Raw genomic sequence first — 24,152 nt, forward strand, 5'->3', positions numbered from 1 at the left:
CACACACACACACACACACACACACACACACACACACACACACACACCAACTACCCATGCGTCCCCTCCTTACCCCCACCATCAATCCAAGATGGCTGCTCACATCAGATAACAGTAGCAGTCTGCAGTCAGGATGCAGTGGCCAGAGGCAGTGGTTGTGTATGTGAGTTGTGCTTGTGTGAATGTGTGTGTTTTCTATTTCCAAAGAAGGACTTTTTGTCTGAAAGCTTAAATGTTTATCAATCTCTTCACTGTGCCTGTCTGCAACTCAACTGGTTTTCTATACAGTAAGTATCAATACATCTTCTTCATAATGTTGTTGTACACCAAGAAATTCTCTACATATTTGAATGATTGTACTAACACTGTGTCCATTGAAAGCTCACTGAGAATCAGTATTTAACATGTACCACAACTGCAGCACAATAGTATGTATATAGATGACATGTGAGTCCAGCATGACATTTTGTAAGTAATAACAACAAGGAACAGTAAATATGAAAATACAAGTAAAAATTACATATTCAATTCATTTACTTAAAACTATCACAACTGGAATCAGTAGGGCATGTATAATGTGTTACTTGCTTCAGAAAGCTAAGAATTTTACATTATCGATTATTTTGTTGTATTTGCTGTGTTTAAAACATTGATCTCAATGCTGTTGAAGCGTTTTCTTCTGATAAAATACTTCAGGTGGTAGTCAGTTCTTTTTCACAAATAAAAAGAGACATGTCTCTGTTATGAGACAAAAGTGAAAGAATAACCAACTTTTTGTTGCACTTGTGAGAGAAAATAAATCCCTGAAAGTTGACTCAAACTTGATTTAACAACATACTACTTTCCCTGACTTGCTGAATCTCTTATGCATAAGCTGCTTTTGTAGACTGTTGGACAATAAAAATAAAATACAATACAATACTGAGGGAATGCATGAAGCTTGCAATAAGTATTTTGTCCCTTCTGTAGTGCTGCTACTATTTTTTGGTGCTACTGGATAATAGTACTGCTGTCACAAATGGGCTGTAGATACTATACCAGGCACAGAGTGGACCCAAAACACTGTTGCATCAGTCACAGCAATTCTACTAGTGAGTTCCTACACAACCGGCCATGGGCTGTCACTCACAGTACTGGCAGCACAGCAGGAAGGCAAGCTGGCAGCAGCAAAAGCAGGCTCACTGCCACACATACCCATTGCTGCCTTGTTTTGATGTATATTGTTAGAAGCAGTACATCCGTAGAACAAATAAGAATCTAACCATTATAAATACCCATAATTTCAAACCAAAGTATTCACAGTCTGGCAGCACCTACTACAATTGGAGATTCACTTCAGGTGATGAGGGAATATGGTTTTGCAATCTGTTACGGACTCCGGCATTGACACACCAACTACTAGGGCTGAGTCACTCCCAAAACCTTGTGCCTTCCAACTAGTGAGCCACCATGGGCTCACTTAAGCTGTAGCTGGACTACTGCCTTGAAGGACAGAAGTTTGTATCCAATGCTGTGAAGGTGCCCAACAAACTGTACTTGCTCAGACAAACTGTCATGGCACACCACCAGTCAAAGGGGCAGGCTCCACTGCTACATCCTCTCTTACAGTACAAGAACCAACTGCAGAGTTATGCTGGGCTGGCAAAAGTGACACTGCAGGTGTCCCATGTCGGCACTTGTATTCTGCATTGATGACGTCTTGACACTGGCCAGTCGCTGCCTCAGAACTGCCAGCCTTACTGCCATCAACAAACACCTAGGAAGTGTGTAACCACTATGGGTCGATGCTATGAGTGTGTATCTTGAAACTGAAAAAAAAAAAAAATAAATAATAAAAAAGTTAACTATTGATGCTATTTGGATATGCTACCAATGGCCAACATGCCGACAATGATCCACTGCTGCAACGCAACCCTGCTGAGGTAATGGTGAACCACACTGTTCCACTACACCCCCTTGCACAGTTTTACAGTCATTACAAGCTAATATATTAATGATGAACAAGCATACTCTAACACAAATGTAAGCATTTTCTGGAGGTTATTCATTCCCACAGTGCCTCATCATCCTTCACTGTAGTCATAATTATCAGAGTACTCAACTTGTAATTAGAAAATCTTGAACTTAAGATATTTGTGTATTGTGCCTTTGCAGAAGATGGGCAGGAGTGACCAGTTCTGGGTGGGGTCTGCCCTACTAGTAGCACCAGTTGTTAAGCCATCTACCTACACAGTATCTGTTCGTCTACCAAAAGCAAACTTTTTCCATCTTCTTGGAGATGGTAAGAGAATTTCTGGAAATGGCTCAGCTATAACAATGCAGAGCTTAAAAGCAGAAACTGTGCTCCTGCTAAGAGAGGGTCATGTGATACCTATGCAGGTAAACAACAAGTAAATTTCACAACATTTTGTGTGTTTGATTCCTTACTGAAGAAATACACCAAAATGAGCAAACTGCTTTTAGTGTTGGATGGTGTTTGTGTGTGTGTGTGTGTGTGTGTGTGTGTGTGTGTGTGTGTGTGTGTGGTATTTTTTTCCAACTTTTTATGGCATGGAACTGAATTATTAATAATTTATTTATGTTTCTACATTTTTATGACTGACTACTCTTTTTGTGTTTAAGTATACTAGAGTAACTTCTCCTGTCTCTGACTGACTTCTTATACAATGAATGCTAAAGCTATTTAGCTTTCTCATTAATATAAAGATTGCAAGTTATGGTCACAAGTCAAACAGGGTCAAGTGTCAGCAATATCTACCTATCTGCCCACAGTATCCCATAAGCCATGTCAGCTTCTCCATTTCTAACTGCTCCAGTGAAACATATAACCATAATCCTTCCTTCCTTCATTGAGCATACACTCTTGACCTTAACTCTGCATATATATTTGTATATTTCCGTTCTGCTAGGAAATTGTACCTGCCATTCTTACTATTTGATATTTACAAATGTCTTTGAGAGGATGTTTTTGAAATTTAAATTTCTTAAAATGTTTTAAACACTTTTATGAGCATTTTAAAAGTGTGAATACAACATTTGTTGTACATAGTTTCAACCACAGCAGAATTTCTATTGTACCACATTTCATATATACAGGTTGTCCCGTTTATCTTGACCACCCTAAATAACTGTTTGTCCAGATTAACACAGAGGCTATGCGCTGTCCTAAAAAATGCTGAAAAACTGTGGGGTGCTAGTGATGCCAAAAGGGAAATGCTGATACTGGTGTAGGCCGAAAGGTGTATTGACAACAAGAAGGTGCCTAGTGGCCTCATCGAAGGAGAGCTGGAGGTATGCTTCCAACAAAGTAGTGGCCACCTGATAATTTTGTGAGCAACTCACCAGGATGGGGCAAAGGGTATGTATCTATTATGGATGGTACATTAATCGTAACAATGAAGTTGCTGCAGAGGTGAAGCTCACCCATCGACTTCCTAATGAAGACGAGTGGTGTAGCCCATTCACTGGAGGAAATAGGCTGAATGACATGAAGCAATGTCAAATGGTCTAATTCAACCTTGACAGAGTCACACAACATGACAAGCACCTGCTGCGCCCAAAAGAAATGAGAGTGGGCAGACTTTTTGATGGTAATGTGGGCCTGAAAACTGGTAATACAGCCAAGACCAGGAGAAAACAAAGATCTTTCTTTATTCGTGTCAAAGGTACACTAAAATGAACACATATACAATACTTACAAAGAAAACTATACAGTATTAATCCAGAACTGGGAAACTTTGATAGCATTAGGTGCTGCAGATGTTAAGTTCTTCATGCTATAGCTGGTTGGGCATGAGTTACATTTGAAGAGATGCCAGGTTGTCTGCAATCCACTGCATTCGCACAGTGTTGTGTTGGCAGTTGGAAGTTCCATTTAAGGAGATTGTCCCTCAATCTTGCGACTTCGGTCCGTAGTCTGTTCGAGGACTTCCAGATGACCCCGTTCTCCGTGTGTCCAGGCGGCAGCGATTCTTGTGGTGTCATCCAGTTTGACAGGTGTTGGCGTCTTTCTTTGCACTTAGTGAGTCAGGTAGCCACAGCTGATCCTTCTGAGTGCTGTGAGGTTGTTAGGAAACTCTTCCTGGACTTCAGTCTTAGCTTGGCAGGTTGATGTCCAAAGAGTGGACGTGAGGTCACTGTATTTGATTTATGCTTCTCAATGTTAGTGGTGACCTCTCTTCTGATGTTACATGGAGCAATCCCAGTGAGACACTGAACTTTGTCCATGGTGGTTGGCCTTAGGCAGCCTGTAATGATCCTACAGCTGTCATGTAAGGCTACATCAACCTGCTTTGCATGTACTGAATTGTATCACACTGGGATAGGATACTCTCCTGCAGAATTGCATAAGGCAAGAGCTGTTGTTCTTAATGTTTGTGGATGAGTACCCCAGTTCGATCCCGCCAGTTTCCGAAGAATGCAGTTTCAGCTTCAGACAGTGTTCCTTGTAGGTCAGTGTATGGTCAAGAGTGACACCCAAATTCCTGGGTTGGGAACAATATTCTAGTGCAACTCCATTCCAGAGTATTTCAAGTTTCCTGTCAGCTTGTTTATATTTCAGATTGAATTAACACACTTACATTTTCTTAGGATTGGGTGTGAGATGATTCTTTTCATAGTAAGTACCAAGCTGTTGTAGACCATTTGTAAGCATTATCTTTACATCTTCAAACCAATTGCTCTGGGCAGCGAGAGCAAGGTCATCAGTGTATATGAAGCTTTTGTATCCTTGAGGCTGTGGTTGATCATTAGTGTACACTTCCTTGAGGGAGACCATTCTTTTCAGTTCTCCCTCAGCTGTGTTTTCCTTGGAAGTCCATAAAAAAAATTTTGATTCTGTAGGAGTGTTGCAATTATCCTCGTCAGCGTGTAGTCATTAGTCAGGTTGTAGATTCTGTGCAGTAACACTCTGTGGTTTATGGTGTCAAAGGCTGCCAAAAGGTCAACAAAAGCTACACCTGTTATCTTTTTCTGCTCAAAGCCATCTTCTATGAACTGAGAAAAATAAGGATTTGTGAGGTGCAATTCTTTCCTAGTATAAAGCCAGCTTGCTGCGAGATAAGAAGTGGATCAACTACCGCAGTTAGGTGGTGAAGAATCATTCTCTCTAGGATCTTATAGAGATGGCAAAGGAGAGATATTGGCCTGAAGTTCTTTGGATCCATTGGTGACTTTCCAGGTTTTAGTCTTGCAATTACGTGTGCCATGTGCCATAATTTCGGGATCTTGAAAGAAACAAAGATGAAAACACGGAGCAGAGGGACTCCAGTTGCTGACACGTAACTTGATCTAACACCAAATTTATCTCATCAGCAATGGAGCAACTGAAAGCATTAAATGCCTTTAAGCCAAACAGGTCTGCAGTATGGAAATGATTCACAACAAGGAAGGTGAGAGGGTGAACAACAGATTTGTATGAGAGAGGAGCAGTGAACTGACCTAGGATTGGAATCTGCTGTTTATTGTAGCTAATCAACTTCCATGAAACCAGTGTGAGGGGAAGGCAGCCAAAGTCCATGTACATTTGTGCATTTACTAAAGTCACTGCAGCTCCTATGTCCACTTGCATTTTTAGCGGTTTATTAAACACATGCAAATCGATAAACAATTTATTCATGGAGACAGTCATTGTAGAGATAGAGTTTATGTCCATTGGTACTATTGTGTCTGCCACATTTGAAGAGGAGTTGCACACTGATGAAATGTGGCCTTTCTTTTGACATATTCTGCAAACAAGCAAATGCTTAGGGGACACAGCATGCTCATGTTGGACAAAGCAGTATGGGGGAGATGGTAGGGGGCATGTGGCCACTGCTGTGACACGACCTGTTGCACTGTGGATGTAACCAATGCTACCCCATGCACCACTGAGTCGAAGATTGTACTGCTGCAACGTCTTCCCTATCATTTTGAACACTTGTAGCATGCCTAACAGGGGTTGTCTCAGCAATTTACTGTACCTCCCCCCATACAACAATCTGATCACCTGTGGCACATGACACTTCAAAGGATTGTGCTATATTGAGCACATCCATAAGTGTCAGATTCTCACATTGAAATGTTTTTTCACAGAATTCTTTATCTGGGACCAGATGAATAATAACATCACACACTATGTGATCAGTGTAGGACTCGTGGTGGGTACAATGATGGTTCAACCCCTATAATTCTACAGCTCAAACCTTGAAAGATTGGACTGGGTATCTCTAATAATGTTAAAATTCTACATGCATCACAGTGACATGCATTCTGTCACAGTAATAGGTTGAGAGAAACTTGCATATTTCATCAAATGACAACCTGGCTGGTTCTTGCAAAAGCACAAGTCAGCACAACAATTGATAAATGAGCTGTGAAAACTAGAAAAGGAAGTTCTACACAGGTTAGCATTGCCCACACAAAAAACTTGGAAATGTCGGCATAACAGTGTCTTGTAGGAGTCCCTATCTTCAGTCGGTTCTCCATATACCAGAAGGGGTGACGTTTGCATTGATGGGAGAGTAACCTGCTGTGAACATGCAGATATTACCTAATTGAGAATGGTGGTGAGGGCCTGCTGTTGTTCTATGAAAGCTTACTGTTGGGCAGTGATACGTTGGAGTATTTCTTCCATCAAGATGTTTGTCAGGTGAGTTAGCACTGACACTAAGACGTGGAGAAAACATAACCCTCGCTCATCCCCAGGTTTGCTGTAGCTAGAACAAACAAGATTTATGGAACACAGTATTTTATAGAGCAACACATAAGATGCATTGAAGAACAGGGTGTGCACAGCACTGAACACATTGACTGGACAACAGTAATACAGGTTACAGAATAGACCATGCACTCATTTGCAATCACTTAAATATTAATGTTTCTTTGGCGGCTCATCAGAGTGCACCAGGAAGTCGATCCCTGTGGCCTCTATACGTGGGCCTGTGAACTGTATAGATGCTTAATCTCTGAAATTACGCACATCGTATGTGAAGGTGCATCACATACAAAGTCTCACAACTAATGTACAACACTTCACAAAAGTGTTCTGTCAAAATGGGTGCATTGGCTCAGAGCAGAAGGGCCTTCAAGGAATGAAAATATGCAACAAACCAGACAGAATTGGAAGGAGACAAGAGTCTAGCTTTCTTCCTTATATGGGGCCTCTCTCAGCCAAGATTGCAAGTCTGCTTGGGAAATCGAACATCAAAACTGTCTTCCAAACACTGTTGAAGGTGAAAGATATTCTTAGCTCTGTAAGGAACCTCTGAAACTCCCATGTGAATGTGGCTACCATTGTGTCGTATCGCAAAATGCTATGAGGAACACATTAGATGTATTTGTTTGTACGCACAGAGAAATCAGCAGTGGCAGAGTACAATTTAGATGAAGAACACACCGTATGTTTAATATTGAGAAGACCAAGATGATTTGCCAAACAAGTGGCTATTGGGGAAGCTTAATAAAGGAATAAGAGGGACAAATGTTATCAACTAAGAGTGAGATGGAATTCCATGCTAGCAGCTATACACTGAGAGCATGTCTAGCAGAGGCTAGAATGAAAGACAGGTCAAGAAAATCTATGCAAAGGTTAGAGCACAATGTCTGGCTTGGCCCCCTGCTACTGGCCCACCCTCACCTTTCTCCCCTCATGCCAGCCACCTAAGACCATGGCACCCACAGTCAAATGGAGGGGACATCTGTCCAAGAATATAAGGACATCCACAGTATCTTGACACCATGCCAAGAAATGATGAGTATGACATTGATCAAAATGTTGTGGTATCTCAACACTGCCACCTGGGTGGAACCCAGTGAGCTTTTCATCAGAAGATCAACATTATTTCTCTTAAACAACTCCTTCTGTGCCACAATAAGTTTCCTGAACAGATCTGTAAATGGCAAACATGTAGTGATACAGATATTTATTTTGTAAGAAACATGTAGTTTTTTCCCTAATTGACACATTTTACATCACAATTTATAATAAATATTGTCACTGGGATATTTATCTAAACAAATGTAAGTAACTGTTGTTCTTTGATTTTTAAAGTAACAAAATAACTGCTACCATTATTTTAACACACACATGTGTCTTATTACAGTTGCTGGCTATGGTCAGAATGATGTGGAGCAGCAATACAATTATAACTCCAATCCTAGTACCTGTTTCAAACAAATTATGATGGACGACAAGTGCTTTTTCAAATAATTTACAACTGTTTGTGGTTTCTTTCAGTAACATTTAATTTCTATTTTTTCTCTGCCTTTTTCTCCAGAGAAAGTAATTGCATGTTAGGTACCAAAATCTCAATAGTGAATGTTTGTTTTCCATTGCCTGCCTGTTAGCATTGGTCTAGCTTCGATCCTTTCCATTTGGAAAAACAGGAAGTCATCTTGCTCCGGTAAGGACTGTCCTTGTAGGTGGATCTGGGAACTTGGCAGTGGGTAGTGATGAAAAAAAGACTCTCAATTCCTCTCGCATCCTGTATTGCAATAATCTTTATTTCTGGTGTCCTGTCCTTTTTAATTGTAAGAATCGCTCATTCAGTTAACAATATTTATGTGTCTTATACTACTGGAAGACCAATAACAATCATTATTGTGCATGACTTTCATAATACACTACTTTTTGTAGATAGCTGCTAGTACTGCAGAGGAGACTAGACAGACCAATGTCACATTGGTGGCTGCTCTAAGCTGCAGGAATGATTCTACTTGGAACTGTTCAGCGGAAGGAAAAATGAGGGTATTGAATTCACTGGATTCGTCATCTGATCCATGGATATATTTTCTGGTATGAATCATCTTTTATTATTTAATCATTCAGGTTCAGCAAGATTAAATTATTATGGACAAATAAACCATTATTATTATTATTATTATTATTATTATTATATAATTAAGAATTTATGGGGGTTCAGCAACAGTTTCAAAAAAAATTGTTGATAATGTAGGTATTGTCGGCTATGTTTATACCAACTGCCACAACACTTTTTTATTACTGAAATAACCAGTAGCACTCTATCGTTTCTTACATTGTTGATATTTGTACCTGGAGTTTCCATGTTTGATTTTGTTCACCATATATAGTATGATGTAAAGGTCTTTAACCAGTTGCCAGCAGACATCAAGCACAAAATTGCAAATTATCACTTATTCAATAATAAAGTAAGTAGTAGTAATAATATACTACTACTTCTACAATTTATCAGAATATTTGCACTGGAGGATGTAAATTCCAGTTAACACTAGTGCTAATATTCAGCATATTACTATTAACTTTTCCATGATACAGGACTTACAGTGATCCCTCAAGTAAGGAAAGTTACGTGAGTGAGTAGTATGACATGGTAAATAAAAACAGTGTCTTGGTATTATAGGAGGTAGAGCAATATCTTTGTTTTCCAGAGTAGCTTCTTTTATACTAACACAAATAATTTTCTGATTTGTAATACATTGAAAAGTAATGCAGAAGTAATTCTGTGAATTAAAAATGGGAGTAGATTAGAATTAATTATGATTGGTTGTTATGATACTTCACAGTAGCAGCCTGCAGTAGCTGCTTCTGCCTGGTAATGCATAACTTTAGCAATTTTTCAGACATTCCCGGTGATCTGTTGACATCTTGAACTGTTGGGTATTCTGCCAGATATCAGGGTCATTCATGCACAATATTTTGACAGTGTGATTCATTATCTTCATCAGATGCTACCTGAGGTTGCTTGTCATGTGGAATGCATCCAATATTTGTACATAATGTTTCCCACCTCCATGGTTGGTTCTCTGCAGTGCTCTCACTAGCAGCATCCTTATCCTGGTATTTTGTCTTTGGTCTAGTGCACTTGTCTGCTACTTGGTCTGGTGCAGTTCTGTGTATTACCTATGTGTTCAGCTCCTGCTAGAAGCATCCTGCGACATTCCATCTTCAATCCGGTGCCCCTGGTAGACTGTTGGGGGTTTGTTCCCCATGTCCACACCCTCAGTTCTTCTTTTTGTGGATCTCCGCTGGTGCTGTCATTGCATCTTCAGCAACTTCAGTAGGGGCTCCCAGGATCTACTGAGTTGGTACCCAGTGTTGCGATTTGTTAGATTTTCCATCAGCTTTACCTCTATAGGCTCCCTTATAACAATGTCCCAGTATTTGGGTGTCTGTGTCAGAACCATCATTTCATCATAGTTCATGGAATGATTGACTTTCATAGTGCTCAGCAATGACTAATTTAGTTGCCTGCCTTAGTTGGGTGTGTCTCTGATGTTGTCTGAATCTGATAAGCACTGTCCTAGTTGTTCGGCCAATGTACAACATGCCACATTGGCATGGTATATTATAAATTCCTGGTTTTCATACTCCCAGGTCATCTTTCACACTTTCCAGTCGTCCTCTTATTTTTGTAGGTGGACAGAACACACACTTAACATTATGCTTCCTGAGAATCATGCTGATATTGGCAAAAATACATCCCATATAGTGTAGGATTGTCGCAGGTGTTGTCACTTCATGCTCTTCTTCTAGACTGTGTGGCAGTGTGGTTGGTCGAAGAGCCTTCTGAATCTGTTTACTGGTGTATATGTTCTTGGAGAACATTGATTGTAGATGCACTATTTCTGTCACTAAACTATCTAGGTCTGACAAGGAGTGTGCCCTGCAGACCCTGTCTACAAAACTCCTTTTTCTGTTCTGCTGGCTGGTGACAGCTAGTGGCTTGCAGGTGTAAATCAGTGTGTGTAGGTTTGCTATACACACTGTGGCCAATGACTCATCTACTCTTCTTTCGACAAGTACATCCAAAAATGGTAACTGCCCATCCTTTTCCAATTCCATGATGAACTTAAATAATTGGGGCCGAGTGAGTTAAGATGTCCCAGAAAGTCACTGATTGCCTCCCTGCCATGAGGCCAGATCACAAAGGTATCATCGACACACCTGAAGAATCATGTGGGTTTCTATCTAGCTATCTCTAATGCCTCTTATGAGAGAGAGGATTCAAGAATATATAATGTCACAGGATGCTTCTAGCAGGGGTGGATGACATGGGGAACACCTAGAACTGCATCGGGCTGAAAATGGAACACCGGTGCGCAAATGGGTACACTGGGCTAAGTATGAAACACCAGCACTTAGTCTGGTGCACTGCACTGAAGAGGGAATGCCTAAGAACATTTCTAGCTGGAACAGACTGCAGAGGGCATGTCTGGAACCACATCGGACCAGAAACAGAATGCCAGTATGCAGACAGGTGCATCGGACTGAAGAGGGTATGCCTTAGGACCCTGCTAGTGGGAGTGGGCTGCAGACAGACCACCTGGAACTGACCATGGAAGGGGATGACATAGGTGTAAATACTGAACTCGTTCCACATGATTAGCAACCACAGGTAGCACCTGATGAAGATAATGAGTCATGCTGTCAAAATATCATGCATTAATATCACTGATATCCAGTAGACTACCTGACACCTCAAGATGTCAATACATCACTGGGAAAGTCTGAAGAGTTACATTAAGAGACTCTACAGGGAAGAGACATACCAAACAATCAAGAAGCTGGAGAAGCTTTGAAAGAGGAAAGGAAAGATGCTGAGATCCCTCAGTTTCCTGCTGAGATGTCAAGATGGAGAAGTAGTACTAGTTTTTGCCAGGATTAAGCATCACATCAGCAGTGAACAAGATAAAAGATTGTGTGAGTATGGCATTTCTGAGAGAGAGGATTCAATAATATGTGCCACAGATGAGATGTGGTAGCCAGGGAGCTTTTGCCCCTTCACCTGGACTGACAGCCTCCTAAGCAGCTGAAGTTTGGGACAGGATAGACATTGGATCTTGATGTCTAGTGAAATGTGCCAACAAACGTGGCTCAACATGATAGTCTGCCAACTTTGACTGAATGAGTATGAAAGCACAGCAAATGGAGGGAACTCACACTGTGGTTAATTTAGGCAGCAAGTTGTTTGATGAAACCACTTTGAAGATACTGAGCAGGGGTCTCAACTTCACAATGACTCCTAGAAATATGCCCGTTTCATGTTTCATCAAGAGAATACCTGAAACCTGGGGCAAGTGGCTAACACACTTCCACCAACTGTGACAGAAGAAATTGGTCAGGTGACCTAAATGGCACTCACTAAGGTAAAGTCTCCAAAACTGAACATCTCAAGTGATGTGAGGCTTTCACCCAAGAGGCTCAGCTAAGACAGCAGTGTTATGATGTTGCCAGCAGACAAAGGTAACTTCATAATCATTTTGCAATTGATTGTGATTACAATTTCTGAATGACCATGCATACTAATGTTTGGAATGTGACCCTATGGACAAAATGGACAAGAGGACCAAGGCTCTCTTGAAGGAAATTGGCATTCCTGATGAGGTCATTAAACAACTATGAATGAGAACACCAGTTCCAACTAGACTATATGGGCTGCTGAAAGTACATAAAGAAGAATGCCACTGTGCCCAATTGTCAGCAACATTGGTGCATCAACAAATCCAAGGACCAAGAGCTTGAAGAAACTGCTGTTCCCTTATGTGGGGAAGTGTGTTCACACCATCCACAGCTTGAATGATTTCTTGCAGTGTTTCAAGCAACTACATATCACAGAATGTGATATAATGGTCAGTTTTGATGTGGTACCCCTGTTGTTCATTAGGATGCCACTGGAAGCAATTGCAGAGAAATTTGGTGATTCTCTCTTGGATCTGTTCAGGCATATACTGATCTCAACTTATTTTCTTTACGGAAGCCAGTATTACTAGCAGACAGAAGGTGTAGGCATGAGCAGCCCTCGGTCTCCTGTGGTTATCATAATGTTCACGGAGAGATAAGAAGAGGAGGCATTACAGATGGTTTGATAAAAACCCACATGCTTCTGCAGGTATGTGGACGGTACCTTTGTGATCTGACTTCATGACTGGGGGAGACCCAATGAGTTTCTGGATCATCCTATCACACACCAACAAAATATTATGAAGACTTCCTGAAAAGTAATGCCTCCAAATATTTTATGTGAAAATTCTTTTGTTTATTTTTCATGTCTACATATATATTTCTCAACATAGTCGTTCTCACAACGAACACATTTCTCCCAACAAGAGACCAGTTTGTTGATACTGTCACTGTAGAATGTTTGGCTTTGTTAATGGAGTCACAACCTCACCTCTTGTTGCACAGCTTCATCGCTATCAAAGTGAATTCCTTGAAGGTGTTCTCTAAGTTCCGGAAACAGATGAAAACTGGATGAAGCCAAGTCAGCAAGTATGGAGGATGATTGAAGACAGTGAAACCAAGGTGGTGGATTATTGCAGATGTCGCAGTGCTTGCATGTGGTCTTGCATTGTCATGCTGAACAAGAGGGTGCCCCATGTGTTTACACGCCACAGTTCAGAGCTCTCTAGTGGCAGAAAACAGTAACTATGTAGTCATGAAAAGAAAAGCTGTAGAATATTATTAACATTTGTTTTATCTGAAAAGCTTTATCAGTTTTCACATTAAAAATTCAGAGGCATTACTTTTCAGAATACTCTCATAAGTTCCTCATGGAACTGAAAAGGATGGCCAGTTGCCATTTCTGGATGTACATGTCAAAAGGAAAACAAATGAGTCATTTGGCCACAATGTGTACTGCAAACCTACACACACTGATTTATACCTGCAAGTGAGCAGCTGTCACTACTCGCACAGAAGAATGGTGTTCTGAAGACATTGGTCCGGAGGATATATACCTTGTCTGACCCAAATAGTTTGACAGCAGAAGTAGAGCATCAACAGTCAGTGTTCTGCAAGAATGGATATACAGATAAACAGAGTCAGAAGGCCCTTCAACCAGCCAGTCCACCACACATTCTACAAGAAGAACAATATGAGGCAAAGTCAGTGGCGTACCTGGCCTGTGTGGATCTATTTCTGCCAGAATCAGCAGGATTTTCAGGAAGCATAACATCAAGTGTGTGTTCTATCCATCTACCAAAATGTGAAAGATGACCTGAGACTATGAAAACCAGCACTTTATAATATACCTTGTCAATGTGGCAGGGCATACATTGGCCAAATCAGTGGACACCTGAGGCACACCTGACTAAAACGACCTCCAAATCAGCCATTGCTGTGAACTGTCTGAAACTCAATCATTCCATGAACAATGATGGAATGTGGATTCTGACATAGACTCCCAGATACTGGGACATTGTTATAAAGGAGGCTATAGAGATAAAGGTGACAGAAAATCCCATGAATTGTGACCCTGGGTACCAACTCAGTAGAACCTGGGATTCTGTAGTAGAGTTGCTGAATATTCAATGGGGGCAGAACTGCACACAAACGGAATAGGGAATGTCTAAGGATGCTGATAGTTGGAGCAGACTGCATACTAAATGCCTGGAACCGACTGTGGAGGGGGAAGATAGTAGGTATAAATGCTGGATCCATTCCACTCAATGAGCAGTCTCAGGTAGCACCTGATGAAGATGACATGTCATGTTGTTGAAATATTGTGCATGAACAGTGCTGGTGTCTGGCAGAATTCCCAACACCTGAAGTTGTTATAATGTCATTAGTTTCAAGCCCCTAAAGGATCAACTTCATTATGTTATATATTATTTATGGAAAACATCCATATGAATGGACAGAAATATGCCATTTTCTTAAATGCTAGCTGATGGTGTATCAATGTTAATTATAATTTTTAAAATAAAAAAAACTGACATTAATGCTAAATGTTCCCAAGATTTTAAAGTAATTCCTTCATGAACTAAGTATTAAAACACTTTATTTTTATTTTTTATTTGTGATTCCTTTACTCCAGTTTTTTTCCAGTTAAGAGGTCTTTTGTCATCAACTTGTGCAGTAAACAGACTGCAGCTGTAGGAATCAATGGATAGGAAAGGGAAGCAGTAGTTGTGAAGGTCACAATCTTATTCAATCCATACATTGAGCTAGCAATAAATAAAGCCAAGGAAAAACTTGGGAAGGAAATTTAAGGTCAAGATCCATACATATTATAAAAATGTATGTATGTATGTAAGTTCCACATCTCCTAAAAGAATGGACTGATTTTGGACAAAGTTGGTACATATATCCCTTACTGTCAGGCGTCAATCACTGTGTTTGTAAGAACCACCTACCGATCGTAGTTCAGGAGGTATGATGTCATAAACACTGATATGGGCACAATAATTCTGCTTGACAAATGAAGTTTTAATGCATTTATTCTGTACTGCTAAGAAATTCCTACAGTCGCATCAACTTAAGGAAATCTCAGACACCTGGTAGTGCTTTTGACAGCTTTCAGCTGTGAAGCACAAATGGCTGTAGTCAAAAACAATAGCTGTCTATAGAGTTGTGAAGAGGCATCACCACAGAGTTTTTTACAAAATCATATTGCAGACATACGAAGCAGTTGTGCCCATCTGCCTGAAAATGTAACTAAAAATACTGGGTATAATAAAGTCCTGAGTTAAATCAACATTACAGAGAATTTGTATTTTGCGTACTACATTTCTTAAATTGGATACTGTACTTATATATTTTTACATTGTGCATATTTCTTTGTACTAATGTTTCACAATTTCAAAGGTGTTTTCACAAATACATGGAAATGAATTTTTTTTTATACTGACAACAAACACAGTTCATTTTTTGTTTTCATTTCTAATAGAAACTTGGCAAGATGAATAACCACACAATGCAGGATTTGTCAACTAGTAAGGAACAAAAATTATAAACATCATAATTCCATCAGAGATCACAGAAGGCTTTGAAGATGAGTTGAAAACAATGGTTAGTGTCTTGAAAAGAAGTTTTACGACAAAAAGCAACAAAAGTAAAACAATGGTAATGGAATGTAGCCAAATTAAATTGGGTGATGCTGGGGGAATCAGGTTAGGAATGAAGTGCTAGAAGTAGTAGAAGAGTTTGGCTATTTGGCCAGCAAAATAACTGATAGTGGACTAAGTAGAGAGGACATAAAACACAGGCTGCAAACAGCAAGGCAAGTGTTTCTAAACAGACATATTTGTTAACACTGAATATAAATTTAAGTATTAGGAATAGGATAAGGAACATTTGATCATGGTTTCATAGGAGATGACAAAATCTGACCATGGCTTGAATGAAGGTTTAAGGGAGATTTAGTCATAATAGATTTCAACTGCACAACTACAACACATTTTCTTGGAATGGGTAAAAATGGAGAAATAAATATTTTTAAAAAATTGGCATACTTGACTCTATTTTACTCTATTATGTTGAACAGTATCACATTTCGGGGTAACTCCACAAACTGAGAGACAGTGTTTTGAGTGCAAAATCATATAATAAGACCAATTTGTAGCGTAAATTAAAGAACAGCATGCTGAAGTATTTTCAAAGAATTGGATGTACTGACAACTGTTTTGTTATAAGTAATATGAGGGATACCCAAAAAAACCGAAATTATTTTTTAAAAGTTATATGTTTTCAAATTGTTTACAAAACAACCATATTCCCTTCAAAATACTGCTCATTATGAGTAATACATTTGCCCCATTTATCCATCTGGTGCTTCCACAGTTTGAAACATTTTTTCGTCGTCATCTTTATAAATAGCTGACAGCTCCTCCCTTGTTTTCCCCCCCCCCCCCCCCATGTTGTCAAATTGGTGTCCTTTCATGCCCCTTTTCATGCTTGCCATGGAGCCAGGTCAAGCAAGTAAAGTGCGTGGGGCAGCGGAACCATGCCATTTTTAAGCAAAAACTGTCTAACAGAGATGGCTGTGTGTGCAGTGCATTGTCATGGAGGAAGAACCAGTCTCCTGTCTGCCACAAATTCACTGAACCGAGCTCCTAGGTAACCCATTAATCTCTGACAATTGATCTATTGTCTTTTGATGGTCTGTGAGCACAATCTCTCAAATTTTTTCAATATTTTCATTGACTCGGGCAGTTGATGAACGTCCAGAACAAGGTTTGTCATCAATCAACATGTCACCATTTTTTAATCAAACAAACCATTCATACATTTGAGTTTTCTCATAGCATCATCTTGGTAAGCTGTTTTCAACATTAAAACAGTTTCAGCAGCATTATCAAATAAAATTTCACACATTGCTCACTTAAATTTGCCATCATAAAAAAATGAAATGCCCTATGTGATCAAAAGTATCTGGACACCCCTAAAAACATATGTTTTTCATATTAGGTGCATTTTTCTGCCACCTACTACCAGGTACCCCGTATGAGCGACCTCAGTAATCATTAGACATCATGAGAGAGCAGAATGGGGTGCTCAGCAGGACTCACGGACTTCGAACATGGCCAGGTCACTGGGTGTCACTTGTGTCATACGTCTGTACATGAAATTTCCACACTCCTGAACATCCCTAGGCCTACTGTTTCCAATGCAATAGTGAAGTGGAAATGTGAAGGGACATGTACCGCACAAAAGCATACAGGCCAACCTCGACTGTTGATTGACAGAGACTGCAGACAGTTGAAGAGGGTCATAATGTGTAATAGGCAGACATCTATCAGGACCATCACACAAGAATTCCAAACTGCATCATGATCCACTGCAAGTACTATGACATTTAGGTGGGAGATGAGAAAACTTGGATTTCATGGTCGAGCAGCTGCTCATAAGCCACACATCACAGTGGTAAATGCCAAACGACACCTCACTTTGTGTAAGGAGTGTAAAGATTGGACAATTGAACAGTGGAAAAACGTTGTATGGAGTGATGAATCACAGTACATACAGTGGGGATCTGATGGCAGGGTGTGGGTATGGTGAATGCCTGGTGAATGTCATCTGCCAGCATTTGTAGTGCCAACAGTAAAATTCGGAGATGGTAGTGGTAGGTGTGGTCATGGGTTTCATGGAGGGGGCTTGCACCCCTTGTTGTTTTGCGTGGCACTATCACGGTACAGGCCTATGTTGATTTTTTAAGCACCTTCTTGCTTCCCACTGTTGGATGGTGGTGGTAGGTGTGGTCATGGTTTTTGTGGAGGGGGCTTGCACCCCTTGTTGTTTTGCGTGGCACTATCACAGTTCACTTCCCCCCATGAACCATGGACCTTGCCGTTGGTGGGGAGGCTTGCGTGCCTCAGCGATACCTGCAAGGTGGAGTTTGAAAATCTCATGGGCACGTACAACCTTGTTCCCGTGGTTAGCTCGCCCACCAGAACCACAACCTCTTCCAGTACTCTCATTGATAACGTTTTTGTTGATCAGAGTAAAGTCAACCATATTAATATTGAAATGGTTGTAAATGGTCTGTCTGACCATGACGGACAATGAGTTACTTTCAACAGCTTGGGAATTCCTCTGAGTGACACCTCACTTAGATGGAAAACAGTAAGGAAAATAAGTGAGGAAGCTATTCAAACGTTCAGATCATGTCTTCAGCGTACTGACTGGACACCTGTTTATCTAGCAGAAACTGCTAATTCAAAATACAATTTATTCACAAATGAGATAGCAGGTACCTTTGAAAGTGTATTTCCAAAAAAGTCATACAGAGTCCAACCTGCTAGGTCTGCAAAAAAACCATGGCTCACTAAGGGCATCATAGCTTCCTGTCAGAGAAAAAGACAACTCTACATAGCATCAAAGACTTCTAACAACCCTGCTCAGCTAAAACATTATAAACTCTACTGTAAAATTCTTGCCAAAGTAATTAAAAACTCTAAAAGTATGTGTATAGCATCTGAAATTACTAATTCTGAAAATAAAATTAAAACAATCTGGAATGTGATAAAGAGAGAAACAGGGACTGTAAACTACACCAAAGACAAAAATATTGTTGTAACTGTTGACAACTTAGAGATAACTAATAGTGAGGAAATTGCTGAAATCTTTAACCAACATTTTTTAACTGTCCCAACACAGATAGGTTGCCATGGTTCTGTAGATAAAGCTTCCTGTATAATGAAAAATAATTTTCCAGAACCTTGCAGTCAAATAAGTGTGCTTCCAATTACTGCCAATGAAATCAAAAAAATCATACAGTCTTTGAAAAATAAACATTCTGCTGGTATCGACGATATTTCAAGCAAGCTGTTGAAGGCTTGCTGTAGTGAAGTGGCCGAAGTTTTGTCTCACATCTGCAACACATCCATGCAACAAGGAGTGTTTCCAGACAGAATGAAATACTCTATTGTCAGGCCCCTGTACAAAGCAGGGGATGCTACAAATGTGTCAAACTATCGCCCTATCTCTCTATTAACAACATTTTCAAAAGTCCTAGAAAAAGCTCTGTACAACAGGATTGTTGCACTCCTTGGTGACCTGAACATCATTAACAGTCAGCAGTTTGGTTTTCAAAAGGGAGTTTCAATAGATAACGCAATTTTCTCATTCACAAATGATGTTCTAGAGCCTATAAACAGCAAGAGGCTGCCAATTGGTGTCTTATGCGACCTATCAAAGGCGTTCGACTGTGTAGATCACCAGATACTCTTCAAGAAGGCCTGTCATTATGGAATTACAGGACCTGTAGGGAACTGGTTAAAATCGTACCTCGAAAATAGGAAGCAGAAGATTATTCTAGATGTTTCAGATAGTGTATCACAATATATAGTGGACTCTGAGTGGGGAATTGTGCAGCATGGAGTGCCCCAGGGATCAGTGCTTGGGCCCTTGCTGTTCCTCATATATGTTAATGACCTGCCTTTATCCATCAATAAGCAGTGTAAATTTACAATGTTCGCTGATGATACGAGCATTGTGGTGGATAATGTGTCAACTACTGACTTAGAATCCGAGGTCAATGATATCATTAAAGAAGTTCTGGGTTGGTTTAGTATTAACTCCCTTTCAATAAACCTGAAAAAAACCAATTTTATCCAGTTCCAGACAACCCACAAAAACCCAAAAGAAATAGTTATCACACAGAATGATCAGATGATAAAGCAAGTGTACTTATCAAAATTCCTAGGCGTATACGTGGACAGTAGGCTGAACTGGGAACATCACATTCTACAAACACTAAAACAGCTGACATCGGCAACATTTGCTTTACGAATTTTGTCACGCTTCAATGACATTACCATCTCAAAGTCAGCTTACTTTGGCTATTTTCATTCAGTCATGTGTTATGGCATCATCTTCTGGGGCAATACACCTGCCGCAAAGAAAATCCTCACAGCACAAAAAAGAGCAATAAGAATCATTTGTGGTGTACCCCCACGAACCTCATGCCGAAATCTTTTTAAATGACTTGAAATACTGACAGCAACATCTCAGTACATATATTCACTGATGTGCTTCATAATAAATAACACCACTCTGTATGAAACAAATTGTCTACATCATGAACATAACACCAGAAGAAAAGAGGATTTCCACTGTGAGTTAAAGAACTTGACACTTATTCAGGAAGGGGTAAACTACGCTGGAATGAAAATTTTCAATTCCCTACCCAACAGCATCAAAAGTATAAGGAGTAGTACATCAGTATTTAAATGTAGCTTGAAAAATTATTTACTTGAGACCTCACTTTATGCACTAGAGGAATTCTTTCAGAGAAATAAGTAAAACCCAGATTGGAAAGATGTTTTTAAATTTTTTGACACTGTTTATTGTTAAACTAATGTAATAATGCCCTAATGTAAAAATTCCTGTTTTTCTCATTTCCATTTTTGGGTCACTTTTAAACCCAAAGTGGGAAGTTTTGATTACTGTTCAAGGTTAAAATAAATGCAATAATGCCCTAAATATGAAACTGCTATCTTCACATTTATGTTGACTAGTTTTTAAATTAAAAAGTATGACTTTTGTGCACTGTTATTAATACTATAACAATGTCTTTATTCTATGTATTTTATTATGTATATTATATATCTAAAACAAAGATGATGTGACTTACCGAACGAAAGCGCTGGCAGGTCGATAGACACACAAACACACACACAAAATTCAAGCTTTCACAACAAACTGTTGCCTCATCAGGAAAGAGGGAAGGAGAGGGAAAGACGAAAGGATGTGGGTTTTAGGGGAGAGGGTAAGGAGTCATTCCAATCCCGGGAGCGGAAAGACTTACCTTAGGGGGAAAAAAGGACGGGTATACACTCGCACACACACACATATCCATCCACACATATACAGACACAAGCAGACATATTTAAAGAGAGATGCTTGTGAGATGTCTGCTTGTGTCTGTATATGTGTGGATGGATATGTGTGTGTGTGCGAGTGTATACCCGTCCTTTTTTCCCCCTAAGGTAAGTCTTTCCGCTCCCGAGATTGGAATGACTCCTTACCCTCTCCCCTAAAACCCACATCCTTTCGTCTTTCCCTCTCCTTCCCTCTTTCCTGATGAGGCAACAGTTTGTTGCGAAAGCTTGAATTTTGTGTGTGTGTTTGCGTTTGTTTGTGTGTCTATCGACCTGCCAGCGCTTTCGTTCGGTAAGTCACATCATCTTTGTTTTACATATATTTTTCCCATGTGGAATGTTTCCCTCTATTATATTATTATGTATATTGACACGTTCCACATCTGAGTGACTTGCTCACATGTACAGATCTATGGAACAAGTATATAAATAAATAATAAATAAATAGCCGTACCGTAGGTACAACCACAACGGAGGGGTATCTGTTGAGAGGCCAGACAAACGTGTGGTTCCTGAAGAGGGGCAGCAGCCTTTTCAGTAGTTGCAAGGGCAACAGTCTGGATGATTGACTGATCTGGCCTTGTAACAATAACCAAAACAGCCTTGCTGTGCTAGTACTGCGAACGGCTGAAAGCAAGGGGAAACTACGGCCGTAATTTTTCCCGAGGGCATGCAGCTTTACTGTATGATTAAATGATGATGGCGTCCTCTTGGGTAAAATATTCCGGAGGTAAAATAGTCTCCCATTCGGATCTCCGGGCGGGGACTACACAATGGGACGTCATTATCAGGAGAAAGAAAACTGGCGTTCTACGGATCGGAGTGTGGAATGTCAGATCCCTTAATCGGGCAGGTAGGTTAGAAAATTTAAAAAGGGAAATGGATAGGTTAAAGTTAGATATAGTGAGGATTAGTGAAGTTCAGTGGAAGGAGGAACAAGACTTCTGGTCAGGTGATTACAGGGTTATAAATACAAAATCAAATAGGGGTAATGCAGGAGTAGGTTTAATAATGAATAAAAAAATAGGAGTGCGGGTTAGCTACTACAAACAGCATAGTGAACGCATTATTGTGGCCAAGATAGACACAAAGCCCATGCCTACTACAGTAGTACAAGTTTATATGCCAACTAGCTATGCAGATGATGAAGAAATTGAAGAAATTTACACTCCTGGAAATTGAAATAAGAACACCGTGAATTCATTGTCCCAGGAAGGGGAAACTTTATTGACACATTCCTGGGGTCAGATACATCACATGATCACACTGACAGAACCACAGGCACATAGACACAGGCAACAGAGCATGCACAATGTCGGCACTAGTACAGTGTATATCCACCTTTCGCAGCAATGCAGGCTGCTATTCTCCCATGGAGACGATCGTAGAGATGCTGGATGTAGTCCTGTGGAACGGCTTGCCATGCCATTTCCACCTGGCGCCTCAGTTGGACCAGCGTTCGTGCTGGACGTGCAGACCGCGTGAGACGACGCTTCATCCAGTCCCAAACATGCTCAATGGGGGACAGATCCGGAGATCTTGCTGGCCAGGGTAGTTGACTTACACCTTCTAGAGCACGTTGGGTGGCACGGGATACATGCGGACGTGCATTGTCCTGTTGGAACAGCAAGTTCCCTTGCCGGTCTAGGAATGGTAGAACGATGGGTTCGATGACGGTTTGGATGTACCGTGCACTATTCAGTGTCCCCTCGACGATCACCAGTGGTGTACGGCCAGTGTAGGAGATCGCTCCCCACACCATGATGCCGGGTGTTGGCCCTGTGTGCCTCGGTCGTATGCAGTCCTGATTGTGGCGCTCACCTGCACGGCGCCAAACACGCATACGACCATCATTGGCACCAAGGCAGAAGCGACTCTCATCGCTGACGACGACATGTCTCCATTCGTTCCTCCATTCATGCCTGTCGCGACACCACTGGAGGCGGGCTGCACAATGTTGGGGCGTGAGCGGAAGACGGCCTAACGGTGTGCGGGACCGTAGCCCAGCTTCATGGAGACGGTTGCGAATGGTCCCCAGGAGCAACAGTGTCCCTAATTTGCTGGGAAGTGGCGATGCGGTCCCCTACGGCACTGCGTAGGATCCTACGGTCTTGGCGTGCATCCGTGCGTCGCTGCGGTCCGGTCCCAGGTCGACGGGCATGTGCACCTTCCGCCGACCACTGGCGACAACATCGATGTACTGTGGAGACCTCACGCCCCACGTGTTGAGCAATTCGGCGGTACGTCCACCCGGCCTCCTGCATGCCCACTATACGCCCTCGCTCAAAGTCCGTCAACTGCACATACGGTTCACGTCCACGCTATCGCGGCATGCTACCAGTGTTAAAGACTGCGATGGAGCTCCGTATGCCACGGCAAACTGGCTGACACTGACGGCAGTGGTGCACAAATGCTGCGCAGCTAGCGCCATTCGACGGCCAACACCGCGGGTCCTGGTGTGTCGCTGTGCCGTGCGTGTGATCATTGCTTGTACAGCCCTCTCGCAGTGTCCGGAGCAAGTATGGTGGGTCTGACACACCGGTGTCAATGTGTTCTTTTTTCCATTTCCAGGAGTGTATGACGAGATAAAAGAAATTATTCAGGTAGTGAAGGGTGACGAAAATTCAATAGTCATGGGTGACTGGAATTCGTCAGCAGGAAATGGGAGAGACGGAAACATAGTAGGTGAACATGGATTGGGGGGAGAAATGAAAGAGGAAGCAGCCTTGTAGAATTTTGCATAGAGCATAACTTAATCATAGCTAACACTTGGTTCAAGAATCATAAAAGAAGGCTGTATACCTGGAAGAATCCTGGAGATACTAAAAGGTATCAAATAGATTATATAATGGTAAGACAGAGATTTAGGAACCAGGTTTTAAATTGTAAGACATTTCCAGGGGCAAATGTGGATTCTGACCACAATCTATTGGTTATGAACTGCAGATTGAAACTGAAGAAACTGCAAAAAGGTGGGAATTTAAGGAGATGGGACCTGGATAAACTGAAAGAAACAGAGGTTGTAGAGAGTTTCAGGGAGAGCATAAGGGAACAATTGACAGGAATGGGGGAAAGGAATACAGTAGAAGAAG

General features: G+C 41.0%; 1 protein-coding gene across 1 annotated transcript in view; it reads left to right on the top strand.

The window, feature by feature from the left end:
* Positions 1-24,152, top strand: part of LOC126199272 (uncharacterized) — a 252,436-nt gene that overhangs the window by 223,020 nt on the left and 5,264 nt on the right. The window contains exons 12-13 of the mRNA XM_049936080.1: positions 2,155-2,379; positions 8,615-8,773. Coding sequence (XP_049792037.1) covers positions 2,155-2,379; positions 8,615-8,773 — 384 coding nt within the window. The remainder of the gene's footprint in view (positions 1-2,154; positions 2,380-8,614; positions 8,774-24,152) is intronic.

Source organism: Schistocerca nitens, chromosome 8 (assembly GCF_023898315.1).
Source record: "Schistocerca nitens isolate TAMUIC-IGC-003100 chromosome 8, iqSchNite1.1, whole genome shotgun sequence".
Taxonomy (NCBI): Eukaryota; Metazoa; Arthropoda; class Insecta; order Orthoptera; family Acrididae; genus Schistocerca; species Schistocerca nitens.